Source organism: Acipenser ruthenus, chromosome 42 (genome assembly GCF_902713425.1).
Source record: "Acipenser ruthenus chromosome 42, fAciRut3.2 maternal haplotype, whole genome shotgun sequence".
NCBI lineage: Eukaryota > Metazoa > Chordata > Actinopteri > Acipenseriformes > Acipenseridae > Acipenser > Acipenser ruthenus.
In genome coordinates, this window is record NC_081230.1 from 4,768,875 (window position 1) to 4,787,028 (window position 18,154).

Genomic DNA, 18,154 nt, shown 5'->3' on the forward strand with positions numbered 1-18,154 from the left:
GTGGATTTTACCGGTTACATTAAAATAGCCAGCGCTAACAAAATATTTCCAGTAGCTCTGATCTAATATGCACTGTCATCACTGCGTGGCTCTCACAGACTCCTATATGAAAGGGGCACACACAGTAAAGAGTGGGGAGGACCTTCCCATTGAAGGAATGCAACCGACTCACATGAGCTGCTTCTGGGAGTCCTTGTACGATAAACAATTCAGAAGTTTTTTTTTTTTTTTTTTCTTAGACAATGACTCTTCCTGTGCGTATTTAAAAAAAATTTTTTTAAAAATCTCCAAAAAACTTTTCCTAAGATTTAGACACCTCATGGGACCTCAGGGAGTTGACCCGGAAGCATTCCATTGACGTATATACAAGCAGTGAGCAATACATTCAAATAAACGACCATTAAAGATGTACTGTATTTACATGTAGTTTCATTGATGGCATAGTAAGTGGTGATACATGGAGGTGAAAAGCAGGCCTTACATTTCATGGAGTGAGAAGAGAAGCGGGTTAATTCCCTGTATGAAGCGGGTCTCTATGTGAAGAGGAGCAGGTCTAATCCCTGTAGGAAGCGGGTCTCTATGTGAAGAGGAGCAGGTCTAATCCCTGTAGGAAGCGGGTCTCTCTGTGAAGAGGAGCGGGTCTAATCCCTGTAGGAAGCGGGTCTCTCTGTGAAGAGGAGCGGGTCTAATCCCTGTAGGAAGCGGGTCTCTCTGTGCTACGATGCTGAGCTACACCTTCAAAACCTGCTAGGTTGGTGTTTGTTTGATAAACAAGCCCGGGGAAGAACTAAAGGACGCCAAAACCTGCATCTCAAGGAGTCTCTGTTTAAGCGATATAGAGCTTGTATCCTTCTTATAATAATCACAGTTCTTTAAAATCAAATAATCAAACTAATCAATATCACTTGCAATTACCAAAATCACATTTGTTGAATTATTATTTTCTGTATGTTCATTGAGATACAGAAATAATGGCGTTTAACATGTAACAACTGGAACAATAAAACAGGTTGCACAGTACAGCTAGGTTTTTCAAATCTTGATTTGTTTTAATGAACACCACCAAGAAACACTGAAATGCACCCCTCCACCAACAAATACACCACGAAGAAGACACCAACACAACCGCAGCTCGCGGGCTACCCCGGGGATTCTCAACTCCACTCCACAGTCATTCTGTTTCAACCAGGACCACGATCTAGCATCAGCTGAGCAGGGCCAGTCTGTGCTTGGATGGGACACCTCCAGGAATCACCGTCTCTGCTATAGTGTCTCACATTGAAATTGAAAAACTGACCCCTAACATCTTGTATGAGAATCAAAAATCACTGTTTAGGATTTGTCACTGTTATATTGTGTCTTGTGTAGACATGTCAGTCTGTGAAGACAACGTGTTTGTGTTTAGGATTTGTCACAATGACATTATGTCTTGTGTAGTGATGTCAGTCTGTGAAGACATCGTGTTTGTGTTTAGGATTTGTCACAATGACATTGTGTCTTGTGTAGTGATGTCAGTCTGTGAAGACAACGTGTTTGTGTTTAGGATTTGTCACAATGACATTATGTCTTGTGTAGTGATGTCAGTCTGTGAAGACAACGTGTTTGTGTTTAGGATTTGTCACAATGACATTATGTCTTGTGTAGTGATGTCAGTCTGTGAAGACAACGTGTTTGTGTTTAGGATTTGTCACAATGACATTATGTCTTGTGTAGTGATGTCAGTCTGTGAAGACAACGTGTTTGTGTTTAGGATTTGTCACAATGACATTGTGTCTTGTGTAGTGATGTCAGTCTGTGAAGACATCGTGTTTGTGTTTAGGATTTGTCACAGTGATATTGTGTCTTGTGTAGTGATGTCAGTCTGTGAAGACAACGTGTTTGTGTTGAATCGTAGTTGCTGAGTACAATCTTCTATTTCGTGATTTCTTTAATATGTTGTGTTTTGGGTGTTTCTTATTATGACTCTAATCATTTCACACAAGATCTCTTATAACCATAGAGATGCCCTGTAAGGAAGTATTAACTTTTCTTTTAAAGTGCTTCGGAGCACCCTGCGTTTGTAAGGAACACAGTGTTACCTTTGCTGTGTCCCGTGTTGTCTGTATCGCAGCGTTATATTTTTAAACATACTGCCGACTCTTTTAATCATACATCATGAGTCATAAATCAACTGGGCAAGCTGAACATTTACTAAGGAGCAAAAACTATAGCATTATATCCAGATCACGCTCCCTCCTTCAACAGCGCTGCTTTTCTGCTCCCAAAATACCCATTCAAAATAAGGAATTCCCTATGATGTGTGAAGAAGAAACAAACTCTAAACTATCGGGAATATTTAAAAAAACGAACTGTGATATGGACAACCCGAGATACAGAAAAGGTAAATGAGTTTCTTGTGAACACAGCAGGGGGTTCTGGAAATAATTCTCGGTTAATGGGGACAATGTCTGTGTAATCAAACTACAATAGAACAACTGAAACTATATTGTAGGTCCTGGTTAGAACAAAGCCCTGCTTTTGTGGAGGTTTAAGAGTGTCTACTTTAGACAGACACAGCGACAAAGGGGCAGAGGAGGGGGTAAGGGGGTCTGGGGGTCTGACTAATAACCTCCAACAAACCTAAGTAGCTATTCTGGGCTACATCCTCAAAGCTTGTGCCGCGATCAGATGGGTCCAGGGTTCTGTAAACGAGGGCATCCTCCACAGGGCTGGCCATGAATAAGAGCCCTGAGCCCACATAGGCATACAGGGTGTGAGAGAGGGAGAGAGAGAGAGGGGGTAAGAAAGACCTGGCCCGGGGTTTATTTCATTAGGTGAGAAGAAGGGTGGGGTACTCGGACCACCCTTCAGTACCTCGTAATGCCAAGAACTGTCCCATTTCATGGTGGGTTTGAGGTATCTGCAAGCACACAAAACTACATAAAAGGGGTTTCCTACTTTAACTTTAATATCACTTCTCTGGGGATTAGAGGTGGGCTATTTTAGTGATAGTAGCTTTCCAGGGTTATGGAAGTATTCTGTTAGCTACAACCACTTAAAAGGTAGAATAAATATGTTTTCAATTCTTGTTTCTGTTTTTAATCACATCCTCCATTTTCAGGGATGGGTAGAAAACAAAGACAAGACAAGAACTGGAAACCAAGAAACCTGAAGGATACCTCGGTGAATTATTCCAACAGCAGCCTCCCCCTGTTTCACTTCTTGAGTGAAAATGGTACAAAAGCTAACAAGTTGCGTAAGCTTTTTAAAACCCATGTCCTACCTCTAATTAGCTTTAACACTCTCCAAATAACTGTGCAGTGATTAATCTCTATTGTCTGTAGTTTTGCATACTTGTATCTTAAACCCTGTAATTGGATCCATGGAACAATTCTCAGCACCACTCCCTCTCCCTTGCCCCCCCTACCCCTAGTGCCCGTGGCTGGTGTGGGCGTGGGAGGGGGGGCTTACCCAGGTAGCTGTTATATTGTAAAGGGATCAGTCTTGAATCCTGAAGCTTCTCATCTGCTACCTCATAGGGTCCATCGTCAAAGACACCACGGTCCAGCCCGGTCAGATTCACAAGCTGAAGACGTAGCTCTCCTGGAACAGAGTGAGGTCAAGAGACACAGCAAACAACACGCACACACACACACACACACACACACGCACACACACACACACAGCATTCTCAAACACACTGAGACACACACACACAGCATTCTCAAACACACTGACACACTCACAGCATTCTCAAACACACTGACACACACACACACACTGCATTCTCAAACAACACACACTGACAGACATACAGCATTTTCAAACACACTGACACACACACCGCATTCTCAAACACACTAACACACACACCACATTCTCAAACACACACTGACACACACACTGCATTCTCAAACACACACTGACACACACACCACATTCTCAAACACACTGACACACACACCGCATTCTCAAACACACACTGACACACACACCGCATTCTCAAACACACTGACACACACACCGCATTCTCAAACACACACTGACACACACACCGCATTCTCAAACACACTAACACACACACCACATTCTCAAACACACACTGACACACACACTGCATTCTCAAACACACACTGACACACACACAGCATTCTCAAACACACACTAACACACACACCACATTCTCAAACACACTAACACACACACCACATTCTCAAACACATACTGACACACACACTGCATTCTCAAACACACACTGACACACACACAGCATTCTCAAACACACTGACACACACAGAGCACTCAAACACACTGACACACACACACCACATTCTCAAACACACTGACACACACACACCGCATTCTCAAACAACACACACTGACACACACCACATTCTCAAACACACTAACACACACACCGCATTCTCAAACACACACTGACACACACACTGCATTCTCAAACACACACTGACACACACACAGCATTCTCAAACACACTGACACACACACAACATTCTCAAACACACTGACACACACACACCACATTCTCAAACACACTGACACACACACACCGCATTCTCAAACAACACACACTGACACACACACAGCATTCTCAAATACACTGACACACACAGTATTCTCAAACACACTGACACACACACAACATTCTCAAACACACTGACACACACACAGTATTCTCAAACACACTGACACACACACAGTATTCTCAAACACACTGACACACACACACCGCATTCTCAAACAACACACACTGACACACACACAGCATTCTCAAATACACTGACACACACCGCATTCTCAAGCAACACACACTGACACACACACAGCATTCTCAAACACACTGACACACACACCCCGCATTCTCAAACACACTGACACACACACAGCATTCTCAAACACACTGACACAAACACACAGTATTCTCAAACACACTGACACACACACAGCATTCTCAAACACACTGACACACACACACAGCATTCTCAAACACACTGACACACACACAACATTCTCAAACACACTGACACACACACACCACATTCTCAAACACACTGACACACACACACCGCATTCTCAAACAACACACACTGACACACACACAGCATTCTCAAATACACTGACACACACAGTATTCTCAAACACACTGACACACACACAACATTCTCAAACACACTGACACACACACAGTATTCTCAAACACACTGACACACACACAGTATTCTCAAACACACTGACACACACACACCGCATTCTCAAACAACACACACTGACACACACACAGCATTCTCAAATACACTGACACACACCGCATTCTCAAGCAACACACACTGACACACACACAGCATTCTCAAACACACTGACACACACACCCCGCATTCTCAAACACACTGACACACACACAGCATTCTCAAACACACTGACACAAACACACAGTATTCTCAAACACACTGACACACACACAGCATTCTCAAACACACTGACACACACACACAGCATTCTCAAACACACTGACACACACACAGCATTCTTAAACACACTGTCCATGCATTTGTCCATCTGCATGCCAAGCTTACATTTTTCCATATATCTGGAAATCCTCTCTCACACAGGCACTCATTAGACATTCTCAGATATGCAGCAGTATTGTACAGTGAGGTCGTGCACAGCACAGCCTAAAAGCCTAGGCCCCACTCACTCAGTGCTTTAGACAAGGAGATGTTCAATTCCGCACCTCACCAGCAGTGGGGCTTTAAGCAATATTAGACTAGTACTGGACATTAAAACTAATAAAAAGCACTAAATAATCTGTCTACCCATTAAAGAACAATGTAAACCTGCATTCCATGTCTCTTAAACCAAGCGATCAAGTCTTTAAGATTTGTATGGTTTATTTTAAGGGGTGCACAAAATACTGTAATAAATCACTGACCCTTTAGAGGGATGTATTTGTTTTGAGCAGACTCAAGATTATTACACTTCTGATTTGCTAAAGAAGGTAGAACATGAGCTCCTAAGGTACTTATTAGAGATTTCACAGATGAGATGGGCCGTTACAAATGAACGACATCCACCTTGCACTCAGATTTCCACCCACTCCATCTGCTGGTGCTTAATGCAGATGATCACAAGTTGAAGTTATCACAGGTAGCAAAGCCTGTTACACAATTAAGGGCTCCATGATTTTTCAATCTGCAAAAATAAGTTTCTCAAAAAGGTCATAGATACAGCAGAACCATATCGGATCTAAGATACAATCCCCTGTGTTAGCTGAGGGACCTCCGGCATGTGTCATTTACACACGCTGCTACCCACTGAACGCTACAGATGGAAACTGATCAATGCACATTTTATTATGGGTCTAAAACAGTAAATTCAGATCTTAACAGGACAGAATGGATTTACTTGAAGATACTATTCAGTTTCACTTTTTACATACTGTCACCTTTCATAAACGGCCCAGTTTAACCATGTTGAGTAAAAGAACACAAGAAAACATGAATTGCTGTGGCAAAAGCTGACAACATTGTTTTTTGTCGACCCCAAAGCCAGTTTGCTTTGTAAGACTGTTTATTTGTTGTTATTTGTAGTTTTTTAGATGATTTCTCTTTAGTCAACACGCACTTACAGTGCAAAATAAACGGTTGGATTACTTTAGCCCGGACATGGACATGTTTGGAATGCTGTATTCCAGGGCTTTGTTTTGCAATCATTTTCAGAGATGTTCTTTGTGCAGTATATATGCAGTAGTTTGTTGTTTTAGACACACTGATGTACCTGACATTGCTAGTCCCTCGTCAGCAGCAACAATTGAGGATTACACGGAAAATAAAGAAGAAAAACAACACAAATTACGTGTTACTGATGGAATTATTTCCACATGAACATTTTGTTAATAAACCCTTTCTTTTCCTCATATTGCAGTAAGTGCCCTCTCTATTGTATACCAAAAAAACAACTAAATTAAATAGTTTTATTGCACGTGGTAACTATGCAAATAAATAAACAAAAAATAAATATAAATAACGACACAAAGGACTTTAAACACTAAACATTAAAGAACTGTCAGTAATGCAAGCTTCACTATGAAGGCACATTACCAGGGCTCAGTATAAAACACAAAAACTGTCTTTTCAATAAAAGCTGGTTTGCAGCAGACAAAAAAACAACAACATGTCTAAAAACAACAAGTCTACGTGCAACCCCCTGGCCACACTGCCACAGCCTCTTATCTTACTAGGCCCACACCCAACCTTTAGTCGCTACGCCATGTGCACTTTGAAGGATTTCTTCCATTTCCCGAGTCGGACAAGGACATTTTTGGTGTCACAATAAAGGTAAGCTATTAAAGTGTAATCTCATGTAAGGATATTTCAAAAATATTACAAATAATCATATGAATCGCCAGTATAATTTATAAAGCCCCAACAATAATAAAGAAACTACAATGTAGTATAATGATGGACCCCTGGAATGAATTCAATCAGATACGACAGGCTCTGCTGTATATTATTTTGGGCACCTCTAAAAATAAACTCATAAAATTCAACCCTCATTTATACCTCACACACAGGGGCACCGCCTGTGGGAGAGATTGTGTGCCCAGTAAGTAAACAAGACTATGTGAAGTTATTCTTGGAAGACAGGGACTGTCTATGGAACTCTAAGTGTGGTTCCAAACCCCTGCAGAAAGTTCTGTTCCTGGCTCACCTTTCCAGTGGTAGGTACCAGGGGCTCCAAAGAGGATATAGCTGTTGTCGGGTGTGAAGCCTGCAGCCATGCCCTGCTGGCAGAAGCCAAACTGCTCGTGTCCCTGCGGCCTCCCCTCACAGAACTTCCACTCGCCTCCATCAAGGTCATCACGCACCGTCAGGTCCTCGCTCAGCACGTAGCATCGGCCAATCGGGTCACGTGTCTCTGAGGGCTGTCGGAAACGTTGCCGGAGCTCGTACAGGTGAGCACATGCCTGCCGGCGAGGAACAGAAATACAGTTTAAAAAGATGGATCTATTACAGGGGTGGCCAAACTTCCTGACCCTACGAGACACGTTTTAACATGTGTTCATAATGTGATTTATTTTCTTTTCATTTAGAAATTTAAAAAAGTAAAAATACTTCTGTCTTTCACATGATGTAAATTATAAATATAAGTGTGACTAAGCTTGTCTCCACTGCCTCTCATTTAATTTTGGGACAGCCGCTTATTCGGGATATTTTTACATCTCCTGAGTGGTCCTGACTGTATTTCTGGTTATACTGTATGTATTACTGTGACAAAGAGAGAGTGAATTCTTGTTTTAGATCTCCCTTCCGACCGGTGAGGGCACTGGGGAGGAGGAGCAGGCAGAGCCGCGGTGCGCAACGTCACAGACCCGGTCGGGAAGCGCAGTGGCAATCACGCATTGGCTGACGGCGGTTGCCCTCGCTGACCAATGGGGACGGGACGGGGCGTACAAAAGGGGGCGTGGCCCGGGGTTCTGTTCCTTCTGACAAGGTACAGTGCGTGTGAGAGAGAGAGAGAGAGAGAGAGAGAGAGAGAGAGAGAGAGAGAGAGAGAGAGAGAGAGAGAGAAACTGAAACTAAAATGAACTAATAGAGAAACAGAGGGAGGGAATTAAAGGACGTTTTGTGGATTGGACTGTCCTGTTAACCCATCTACTCCTTGTCTCTTTAGAGCACTAACGGGACGCTCCAGGATTACGCTAGAGGAGCGACAACCCAGAAGTGCTGAGTTTTATTACCCTGTGTTTTCCCCGTGCTTGGACTGCACAAAGAAGACGGACTATTGTTTTGTTGTTGGTTTATTTTGGGACTGCAACCCCCTTGTTATTTTGTCGGGTTACACATTGTTGTGTATCCCGGCTTCCCTATTGTTTATTTGATTTATTATTATTATTTGTTTGGAGCGTGTTTTGGTAGCTTGGGGCAAAGGGAAATAAAAACCAAGCGCTTAAATTGTAAAACTGGACTGGAGTCTGTCATTTTACACCACACCATCGGTCAACCCTGCCACACGTGGTGTCATCGTGGGATGGACCCAACCACTTTGTCGGCGATCCTGGAGGCGTTGGACAGCCGGAGGGAGGCTGAGGAACGGAGGAGGGAGGAGCGGTACACGGCTCTTATCGAGAGGGTCGGGATGGGGATGACGTCGGCGGCAACGGGGCCCGTGCTGGTTGCCCCGAAGGCCCGGGCCCAGAAAATGACGGTGGAGGATGACCCGGAGGCCTACCTGGCAGCCTTTGAACGGTTGGCTACCACCGCAGCATGGCCCCGGGAGTACTGGGCGAGCCAACTTGGTCCCTGCTTGATCGGGGAAGCACAAGCAGCGTACCAGGCCATGACTGACGACGATGCTGCCCAGTATGACCTGGTTAAGCAGGCTATCCTCCGCCGTCTCAATATCACGGGGGAGACTCATCGGGTCCGATTCTGGGAGTTCCGGCGACCCCCCAACACCCGGCCCAGGGTGGTAGCCCAGCAATTATGCGACCACATGGCGCAATGGCTGAACCCCAGTCAGAAAACCGGGATTCAGATGGGGGAGGCCATTGTGATGGAACAATTCTGCCATGTGGTCGGGGCTGAGACGCAGGCATGGGTACGCCGGCATAACCCCACGATGCTGGAACAGGCCGTGGCGTTAGCCGAAAACTACGAGGACTCCCTGGTGTCCGCCCGAACCACCCTGCTGGACTGCCCCCTTCCCTCCACTGGGCAGGGCTCTACACCGAAGTGGCGCAATATGTAGCTAGCTGCCCAGAATGTCAGAGAGTAGCACCAGGTCGAGTGCGCCCCGCCCCTTTGGTCCCACTGCCTATTATCTCCACTCCCTTTGAACGCGTTGCAATGGACATAGTTGGGCCAGTGCTGCCTTCTGATTCCGGGTACACGCACATATTAGTGATGGTGGATTATGCAACGCGGTACCCGGAAGCAGTTCCGTTGCGGTCCACTAGTGCCACTGCAATTGCGAAAGAGTTAAGTCAGATTATGGCTAGGGTAGGGATCCCAAAAGAAATATTGACTGATCATGGAACAAACTTCTTGTCGAAAACGCTACAGCAGGTGTACAAAATTCTAAAAATACGTCCCATTAGGACATCCGTTTATCATCCCCAAACGGATGGGCTGGTGGAACGTTTTAACCAAACATTGAAGCAAATGTTGAAACGGTTTGTGAGTCAGGAGCAGAAACATTGGGCTACCCTTCTTCCTTACCTACTCTTCGCAGTGAGAGAGGTGCCTCAGAGCTCAACGGGATTTCCCCCCTTCGAGCTATTATATGGCCGGCAGCCACGGGGCATCCTCGACCTGTTGAGAGAAGGTTGGGAAGAACACAAGGGCTCCTCTAAAAATGTAGTGCAGCATGTGCTCCTACTGCGTGATCGCCTTGATTCAATTGGTCGACTGGCTCAGGACAATCTCAGATCGGCTCAACATCGGCAACAGCGGCATTACAATACCAATGCACGAATTCGAACCTTTCAGCCAGGAGATAAAGTAATGCTGCTTCTTCCATCATTGGAATCGAAACTGTGTGCTAAATGGCAGGGGCAATATGAGGTGATACGGGCCATAGGATTAGTGAATTATGAAATTAGACAGCCCGATCGCCGAAATAAAACAGAAATCTATCATGTCAATTTGTTAAAGCCCTGGAAGGCAAGGGAGGTCTTATTCATAGCCCCAGGCGAGATGGAGGATGACTTAGGACCCTGTATAGAGACCCCTAGCCCCAGCCAGATTTCAATGGGGAAACAGTTACTTCCAGATCAGCAAGTAGAATTGCGTAAGTTGATTGGGAAATTTGGGGATGTGTTTTCTGACGTGTCCGGCAGAACTAACCTTACCAAATATGCTGTTATTACTCCGCCAGGTGTCACTGTTCGGGAGAGGCCCTACCGGATCCCAGAAAGCCGGCGGAGTGGCGTCCAGAACGAGGTGAGGGCGATGCTTGAACTTGGGGTCATTGAGCCTTCCAGAAGCGAGTGGTGCAGTCCTATTGTTATAGTGGCCAAGAAGGACGGCACTAATCGCTTCTGTGTCGATTTTCGAAAGGTCAATGCTATCGCCAAGTTCGACGCCTACCCCATGCCTCGGATCGACAAACTTCTTGACCGACTGGGGACGGCCGGGTTTATCTCAACTTTGGACCTGACGAAGGGATATTGGCAGATCCCTTTAACCCGCGATTCATGTGAAAAAACGGCATTTTCAACTCCGGATGGTCTGTTCCATTTTAAAACCATGCCGTTTGGGTTACATGGTTCGCCCGCCGCCTTTCAGAGACTGATGGACGAGGTGTTACATCCCCATCGTGAGTATGCAGCAGCTTATATTGACGATGTGGTGATATATAGCTCCACCTGGAGAGAGCATGTAATTCGACTTACAGCCGTCCTTCAGTCTCTGAGGGCTGCCCGGCTGACAGCCAACCTAAAAAAATGTGCGTTTGCGAAATCTGAAACTCAGTACTTAGGATTTATCATGGGAAACGGACAGGTGAAACCCGTAGCCACCAAAGTCCAGGCTTTGGTGGACGCGGCGGTCCCCAAAACTAAATCCCAGGTGAGGTCACTGTTAGGATTGGCCAGTTATTACCGCCGCTTTATCCCCGAGTACGCCACCGTGGTCGATCCTCTGGTGAACCTCACTAAGAAAAGTGCGCCAAATTTAGTCAAGTGGTCAGAAGAGTGTCAGGGAGCGTTTGAGACCATTAAGCGCAAACTGTGCCAGGCTCCTGCGCTAATATTACCAGACTTTAGCAAGAGATTCCTCCTCCATACTGACGCGTCAGAGGTTGGTTTGGGGGCGGTCTTGTCCCAGAGGGTTAACGGGGTGGAGCACCCCATTCTTTACATCAGCAAAAAAATGCTTCCTAGGGAGCGCAATTACTCGGTTGTAGAGAAGGAGTGCTTGGCCATTAAATGGGCGACTCACTCCCTCAGATATTACTTACTGGGACATTCATTTGATCTAGTCACAGACCACGCCCTACTCAGATGGTTAAGCACTATGAAGGATAGCAATGCCCGGATAACTCGGTGGTATTTGGCATTGCAGCCTTACATGTATCGTATGGTACATCGTGCAGGGAAAGATCACCAAAATGCGGATTATTTTTCCCGGGAGGGGGTAGTAATGGGGTTGGTAGGTTTGGCCGAGTGTTCCTTCGGCTCCACTCTGAGCGGTGGGATATGTGACAAAGAGAGAGTGAATTCTTGTTTTAGATCTCCCTTCCGACCGGTGAGGGCACTGGGGAGGAGGAGCAGACCCGGTCGGGAAGCGCAGTGGCAATCACGCATTGGCTGACGGCGGTTGCCCTCGCTGACCAATGGGGACGGGACGGGGCGTACAAAAGGTGGCGTGGCCCGGGGTTCTGTTCCTTCTGACAAGGTACAGTGCGTGTGAGAGAGAGAGAGAGAGAGAGAGAGAGACAAAGAGAAACTGAAACTAAAATTAACTAATAGAGAAACAGAGGGAGGGAATTAAAGGACGGGACGTTTTGTGGATTGGACTGTCCTGTTAACCCATCTACTCCTTGTCTCTTTAGAGCACTAACGGGACGCTCCGGGATTACGCTAGAGGAGCGACAACCCGGAAGTGCTGAGTTTTATTACCCCGTGTTTTCCCCGTGCTTGGACTGCACAAAGAAGACGGACTATTGTTTTGTTGTTGGTTTATTTTGGGACTGCAACCCCAGTTTCTTGTTATTTTGTCGGGTTACACATTGTTGTGTATCCCGGCTTCCCTATTGTTTATTTGATTTATTATTATTATTTGTTTGGAGCGTGTCTTGGTAGCTTGGGGCAAAGGGAAATGAAAACCAAGCGCTTAAATTGTAAAACTGGACTGGAGTCTGTCATTTTACACCACACCATCGGTCAACCCTGCCACAATTACGTACTTCAAATCAAATATATTCAGTAAAATACAATTGCCCTGATTTCACCAAAAACACCACATAAAAAGACACATGTTTGTAAGGATTCTTTTTGACAAGCTCTTCCCTTGAAGATCTGAATGCTCGGTTTTCATGCCTGCTCCGTACTTTTAAGAATTTGTGGATGACACACGCTGGGATTACAGTGCCTGCTCATGACGAGACGTAAGATACGTAAATATAATATGTATTTTAGACCTGCAATACAACTTTTAAACATGAATTATCTAGTCTAGCGCCCAATCCAATTTTATAAAAAGATTCATGAATCTGAATAAGAACGTTTGGTCCGGGCGATATTCCGTGCAATACAAAACTCGCTGTGTCGTTACATCAGATTCTTTACTGAACACAGAAAGGAACATCTGCTGACTGCTGAGGCATGCTTTAATTAAAGAGGCTGGTTTGTTTCTCCTCAAGTCTCATCCAGGAGGATATTCAGATGAAAATGTGTTGTGATTTGTTTCATAGATGTTGGTTGCTCGACTAGTGTGTAAGCGATTTGTTGCAGATGAGCCACAGATGTTTATCACTGTTTTCAGTGAAAGCAAACTCTTTCTCCCATCCTGGCTTCAAGCCTCTTACTTTCATGTATTACTCGTTGAGGGTTTACTCAATGCCATTGTCTCCACGAAAAAAATAGCACTTAATTCAAAATGATCCCATTGACTCAACCACACATCCGCCTTTCACACAAGGTGATTGAAATACGCATGCGCTAGCTCGCGGTGTCGAAGGTCATCAAGTGACGAAATGTGCAGTGAACATGCAGGCTGAAATAAACAGAAGAGAGAGAAGGGGAGAGAAGAAAGAATAATAAACACGAATGAATACAGAGAGCAGAAAGAATAATAAACACGAACGAATAGAGAGAGCAGAAAGAATAATAAACACGAATGAATACAGAGAGCAGAAAGAATAATAAACACGAACGAATACAGAGAGCAGAAAGAATAATAAACATGAATGAAAACAGAGAGCAGAAAGAATAATAAACACGAATGAAAACAGAGAGCAGAAAGAATAATAAACACGAATGAAAACAGAGAGCAGAAAGAATAATAAACACGAATGAATACAGAGAGCGGAAAGAATAATAAACACGAATGAATACAGAGCAGAAAGAATAATAAACACGAATGAAAACAGAGAGCAGAAAGAATAATAAACACGAATGAAAACAGAGAGCAGAAAGAATAATAAACACGAATGAATACAGAGAGCGGAAAGAATAATAAACACGAATGAATACAGAGAGCAGAAAGAATAATAAACACGAATGAATACAGAGAGCGGAAAGAATAATAAACACGAATGAATACAGAGAGCGGAAAGAATAATAAACACGAATGAATACAGAGAGCAGAAAGAATAATAAACACGAATGAATACAGAGAGCAGAAAGAATAATAAACACGAATGAATACAGAGAGCAGAAAGAATAATAAACACGAATGAAAACAGAGAGCAGAAAGAATAATAAACACGAATGAAAACAGAGAGCAGAAAGAATAATAAACACGAATGAATACAGAGAGCGGAAAGAATAATAAACACGAATGAATACAGAGCAGAAAGAATAATAAACACGAATGAATACAGAGAGCGGAAAGAATAATAAACACGAATGAATACAGAGGAGAAAGAATAATAAACACGAATGAATACAGAGAGCAGAAAGAATAATAAACACGAATGAATACAGAGAGCAGAAAGAATAATAAACACGAATGAAAACAGAGAGCAGAAAGAATAATAAACACGAACGAATACAGAGAGCAGAAAGAATAATAAATACGAATGAATACAGAGAGCAGAAAGAATAATAAACACGAATGAAAACAGAGAGCAGAAAGAATAATAAACACGAATGAATACAGAGAGCGGAAAGAATAATAAACACGAATGAATACAGAGAGCAGAAAGAATAATAAACACGAATGAAAACAGAGAGCAGAAAGAATAATAAACACGAATGAATACAGAGAGCAGAAAGAATAATAAACACGAATGAATACAGAGCAGAAAGAATAATAAACACAAATGAATACAGAGGAGAAAGAATAATAAACACGAATGAATACAGAGAGCAGAAAGAATAATGAACACGAATGAATACAGAGAGCGGAAAGAATAATAAACACGAACGAATACAGAGAGCGGAAAGAATAATAAACACGAATGAATACAGAGAGCTGAAAGAATAATAAACACGAATGAATACAGAGAGCAGAAAGAATAATAAACACGAACGAATACAGAGAGCGGAAAGAATAATAAACACGAATGAATACAGAGAGCGGAAAGAATAATAAACACGAATGAATACAGAGAGCAGAAAGAATAATAAACACGAATGAATACAGAGAGCAGAAAGAATAATAAACACGAATGAATACAGAGAGCAGAAAGAATAATAAACACGAATGAATACAGAGAGCAGAAAGAATAATAAACACGAATGAATACAGAGAGCGGAAAGAATAATAAACACGAATGAATACAGAGAGCGGAAAGAATAATAAACACGAATGAATACAGAGAGCAGAAAGAATAATAAACACGAATGAATACAGAGAGCAGAAAGAATAATAAACATGAACGAATACAGAGCAGAAAGAATAATAAACATGAACGAATACAGAGAGCAGAAAGAATAATAAACACGAACGAATACAGAGAGCAGAAAGAATAATAAACACAAATGAATACAGAGAGCAGAAAGAATAATAAACACGAATGAATACAGAGCAGAAAGAATAATAAACATGAACGAATACAGAGAGCAGAAAGAATAATAAACACGAATGAATACAGAGAGCGGAAAGAATAATAAACACAAATGAATACAGAGAGCGGAAAGAATAATAAATACGAATGAATACAGAGAGCAGAAAGAATAATAAACACGAATGAATACAGAGCAGAAAGAATAATAAATACGAATGAATACAGAGAGCAGAAAGAATAATAAACACGAATGCATACAGAGAGCGGAAAGAATAATAAACACGAATGAATACAGAGAGCGGAAAGAATAATAAACACGAATGAATACAGAGAGCAGGAAGAATAATAAACACGAATGAATACAGAGAGCAGAAAGAATAATAAACACGAATGAATACAGAGCAGAAAGAATAATAAACACGAATGAATACAGAGAGCAGAAAGAATAATAAACACGAATGAATACAGAGAGCAGAAAGAATAATAAACACAAATGAATACAGAGAGCAGGAAGAATAATAAACACGAATGAATACAGAGAGCAGAAAGAATAATAAACACGAATGAATACAGAGCAGAAAGAATAATAAACACAAACGAATACAGAGAGCAGAAAGAATAATAAATACGAATGAATACAGAGAGCGGAAAGAATAATAAACACGAACGAATACAGAGAGCAGAAAGAATAATAAATACGAATGAATACAGAGAGCAGAAAGAATAATAAACACGAATGAATACAGAGAGCAGAAAGAATAATAAACACGAACGAATACAGAGCAGAAAGAATAATAAACACGAATGAATACAGAGCAGAAAGAATAATAAACACGAATGAATACAGAGCAGAAAGAATAATAAACACGAATGAATACAGAGAGCAGAAAGAATAATAAACACGAACGAATACAGAGCAGAAAGAATAATAAACATGAATGAATAGAGAGAGCAGAAAGAATAATAAACACGAATGAATACAGAGAGCAGAAAGAATAATAAACACGAATGAATACAGAGAGCGGAAAGAATAATAAACACAAATGAATACAGAGAGCGGAAAGAATAATAAACACGAATGAAAACAGAGAGCAGAAAGAATAATAAACACGAATGAATACAGAGAGCAGAAAGAATAATAAACACGAATGAATACAGAGAGCAGAAAGAATAATAAACACGAACGAATACAGAGCAGAAAGAATAATAAACACGAATGAATACAGAGCAGAAAGAATAATAAACACGAATGAATACAGAGCAGAAAGAATAATAAACACGAATGAATACAGAGAGCAGAAAGAATAATAAACACGAATGAATACAGAGAGCAGAAAGAATAATAAACACGAATGAATACAGAGAGCAGAAAGAATAATAAACACGAATGAATACAGAGGAGAAAGAATAATAAACACGAATGAATACAGAGAGCAGAAAGAATAATAAACACGAACGAATACGGAGCAGAAAGAATAATAAACACGAACGAATAGAGAGAGCAGAAAGAATAATAAACACGAATGAATACAGAGAGCGGAAAGAATAATAAACACGAACGAATACAGAGAGCAGAAAGAATAATAAACATGAACGAATACAGAGAGCGGAAAGAATAATAAACACGAATGAATACAGAGAGCAGAAAGAATAATAAACACGAATGAATACAGAGAGCAGAAAGAATAATAAACACGAATGAATACAGAGGAGAAAGAATAATAAACACGAATGAATACAGAGGAGAAAGAATAATAAACACGAATGAATACAGAGCAGAAAGAATAATAAACATGAACGAATACAGAGAGCAGAAAGAATAATAAACACGAATGAATACAGAGGAGAAAGAATAATAAACACGAATGAATACAGAGGAGAAAGAATAATAAACACGAATGAATACAGAGGAGAAAGAATAATAAACACGAATGAATACAGAGCAGAAAGAATAATAAACATGAACGAATACAGAGAGCAGAAAGAATAATAAACACGAATGAATACAGAGAGCAGAAAGAATAATAAACACGAATGAATACAGAGCAGAAAGAATAATAAACACGAATGAATACAGAGCAGAAAGAATAATAAACACGAATGAATACAGAGCAGAAAGAATAATAAACACGAATGAATACAGAGAGCAGAAAGAATAATAAACACGAATGAATACAGAGAGCAGAAAGAATAATAAACACAAATGAATACAGAGAGCAGGAAGAATAATAAACACGAATGAATACAGAGAGCAGAAAGAATAATAAACACGAATGAATACAGAGCAGAAAGAATAATAAACACAAACGAATACAGAGAGCAGAAAGAATAATAAATACGAATGAATACAGAGAGCGGAAAGAATAATAAACACGAACGAATACAGAGAGCAGAAAGAATAATAAATACGAATGAATACAGAGAGCAGAAAGAATAATAAACACGAATGAATACAGAGAGCAGAAAGAATAATAAACACGAA

At 41.8% G+C, this 18,154-nt stretch overlaps 1 protein-coding gene across 5 annotated transcripts in view; it reads right to left on the reverse strand.

Annotated features, from left to right (window-relative positions):
* LOC117400929 (integrin alpha-7-like) overlaps positions 1–18,154 on the reverse strand; it is a 161,045-nt gene that overhangs the window by 86,396 nt on the left and 56,495 nt on the right. For 3 of the 5 annotated variants that reach the window (XM_059011326.1, XM_059011328.1, XM_059011329.1), the window contains exons 4-5: positions 7,708–7,963; positions 3,451–3,582 (exon numbers count right to left, since the gene is read on the reverse strand). In XM_059011326.1, coding sequence (XP_058867309.1) covers positions 3,451–3,582; positions 7,708–7,963 — 388 coding nt within the window. Of the gene's footprint in view, positions 1–2,619; positions 2,728–3,450; positions 3,583–7,707; positions 7,964–18,154 lie in introns of all 5 variants that reach the window. The other 2 variants (XM_059011330.1, XM_059011327.1) reach the window with 2 other exon arrangements.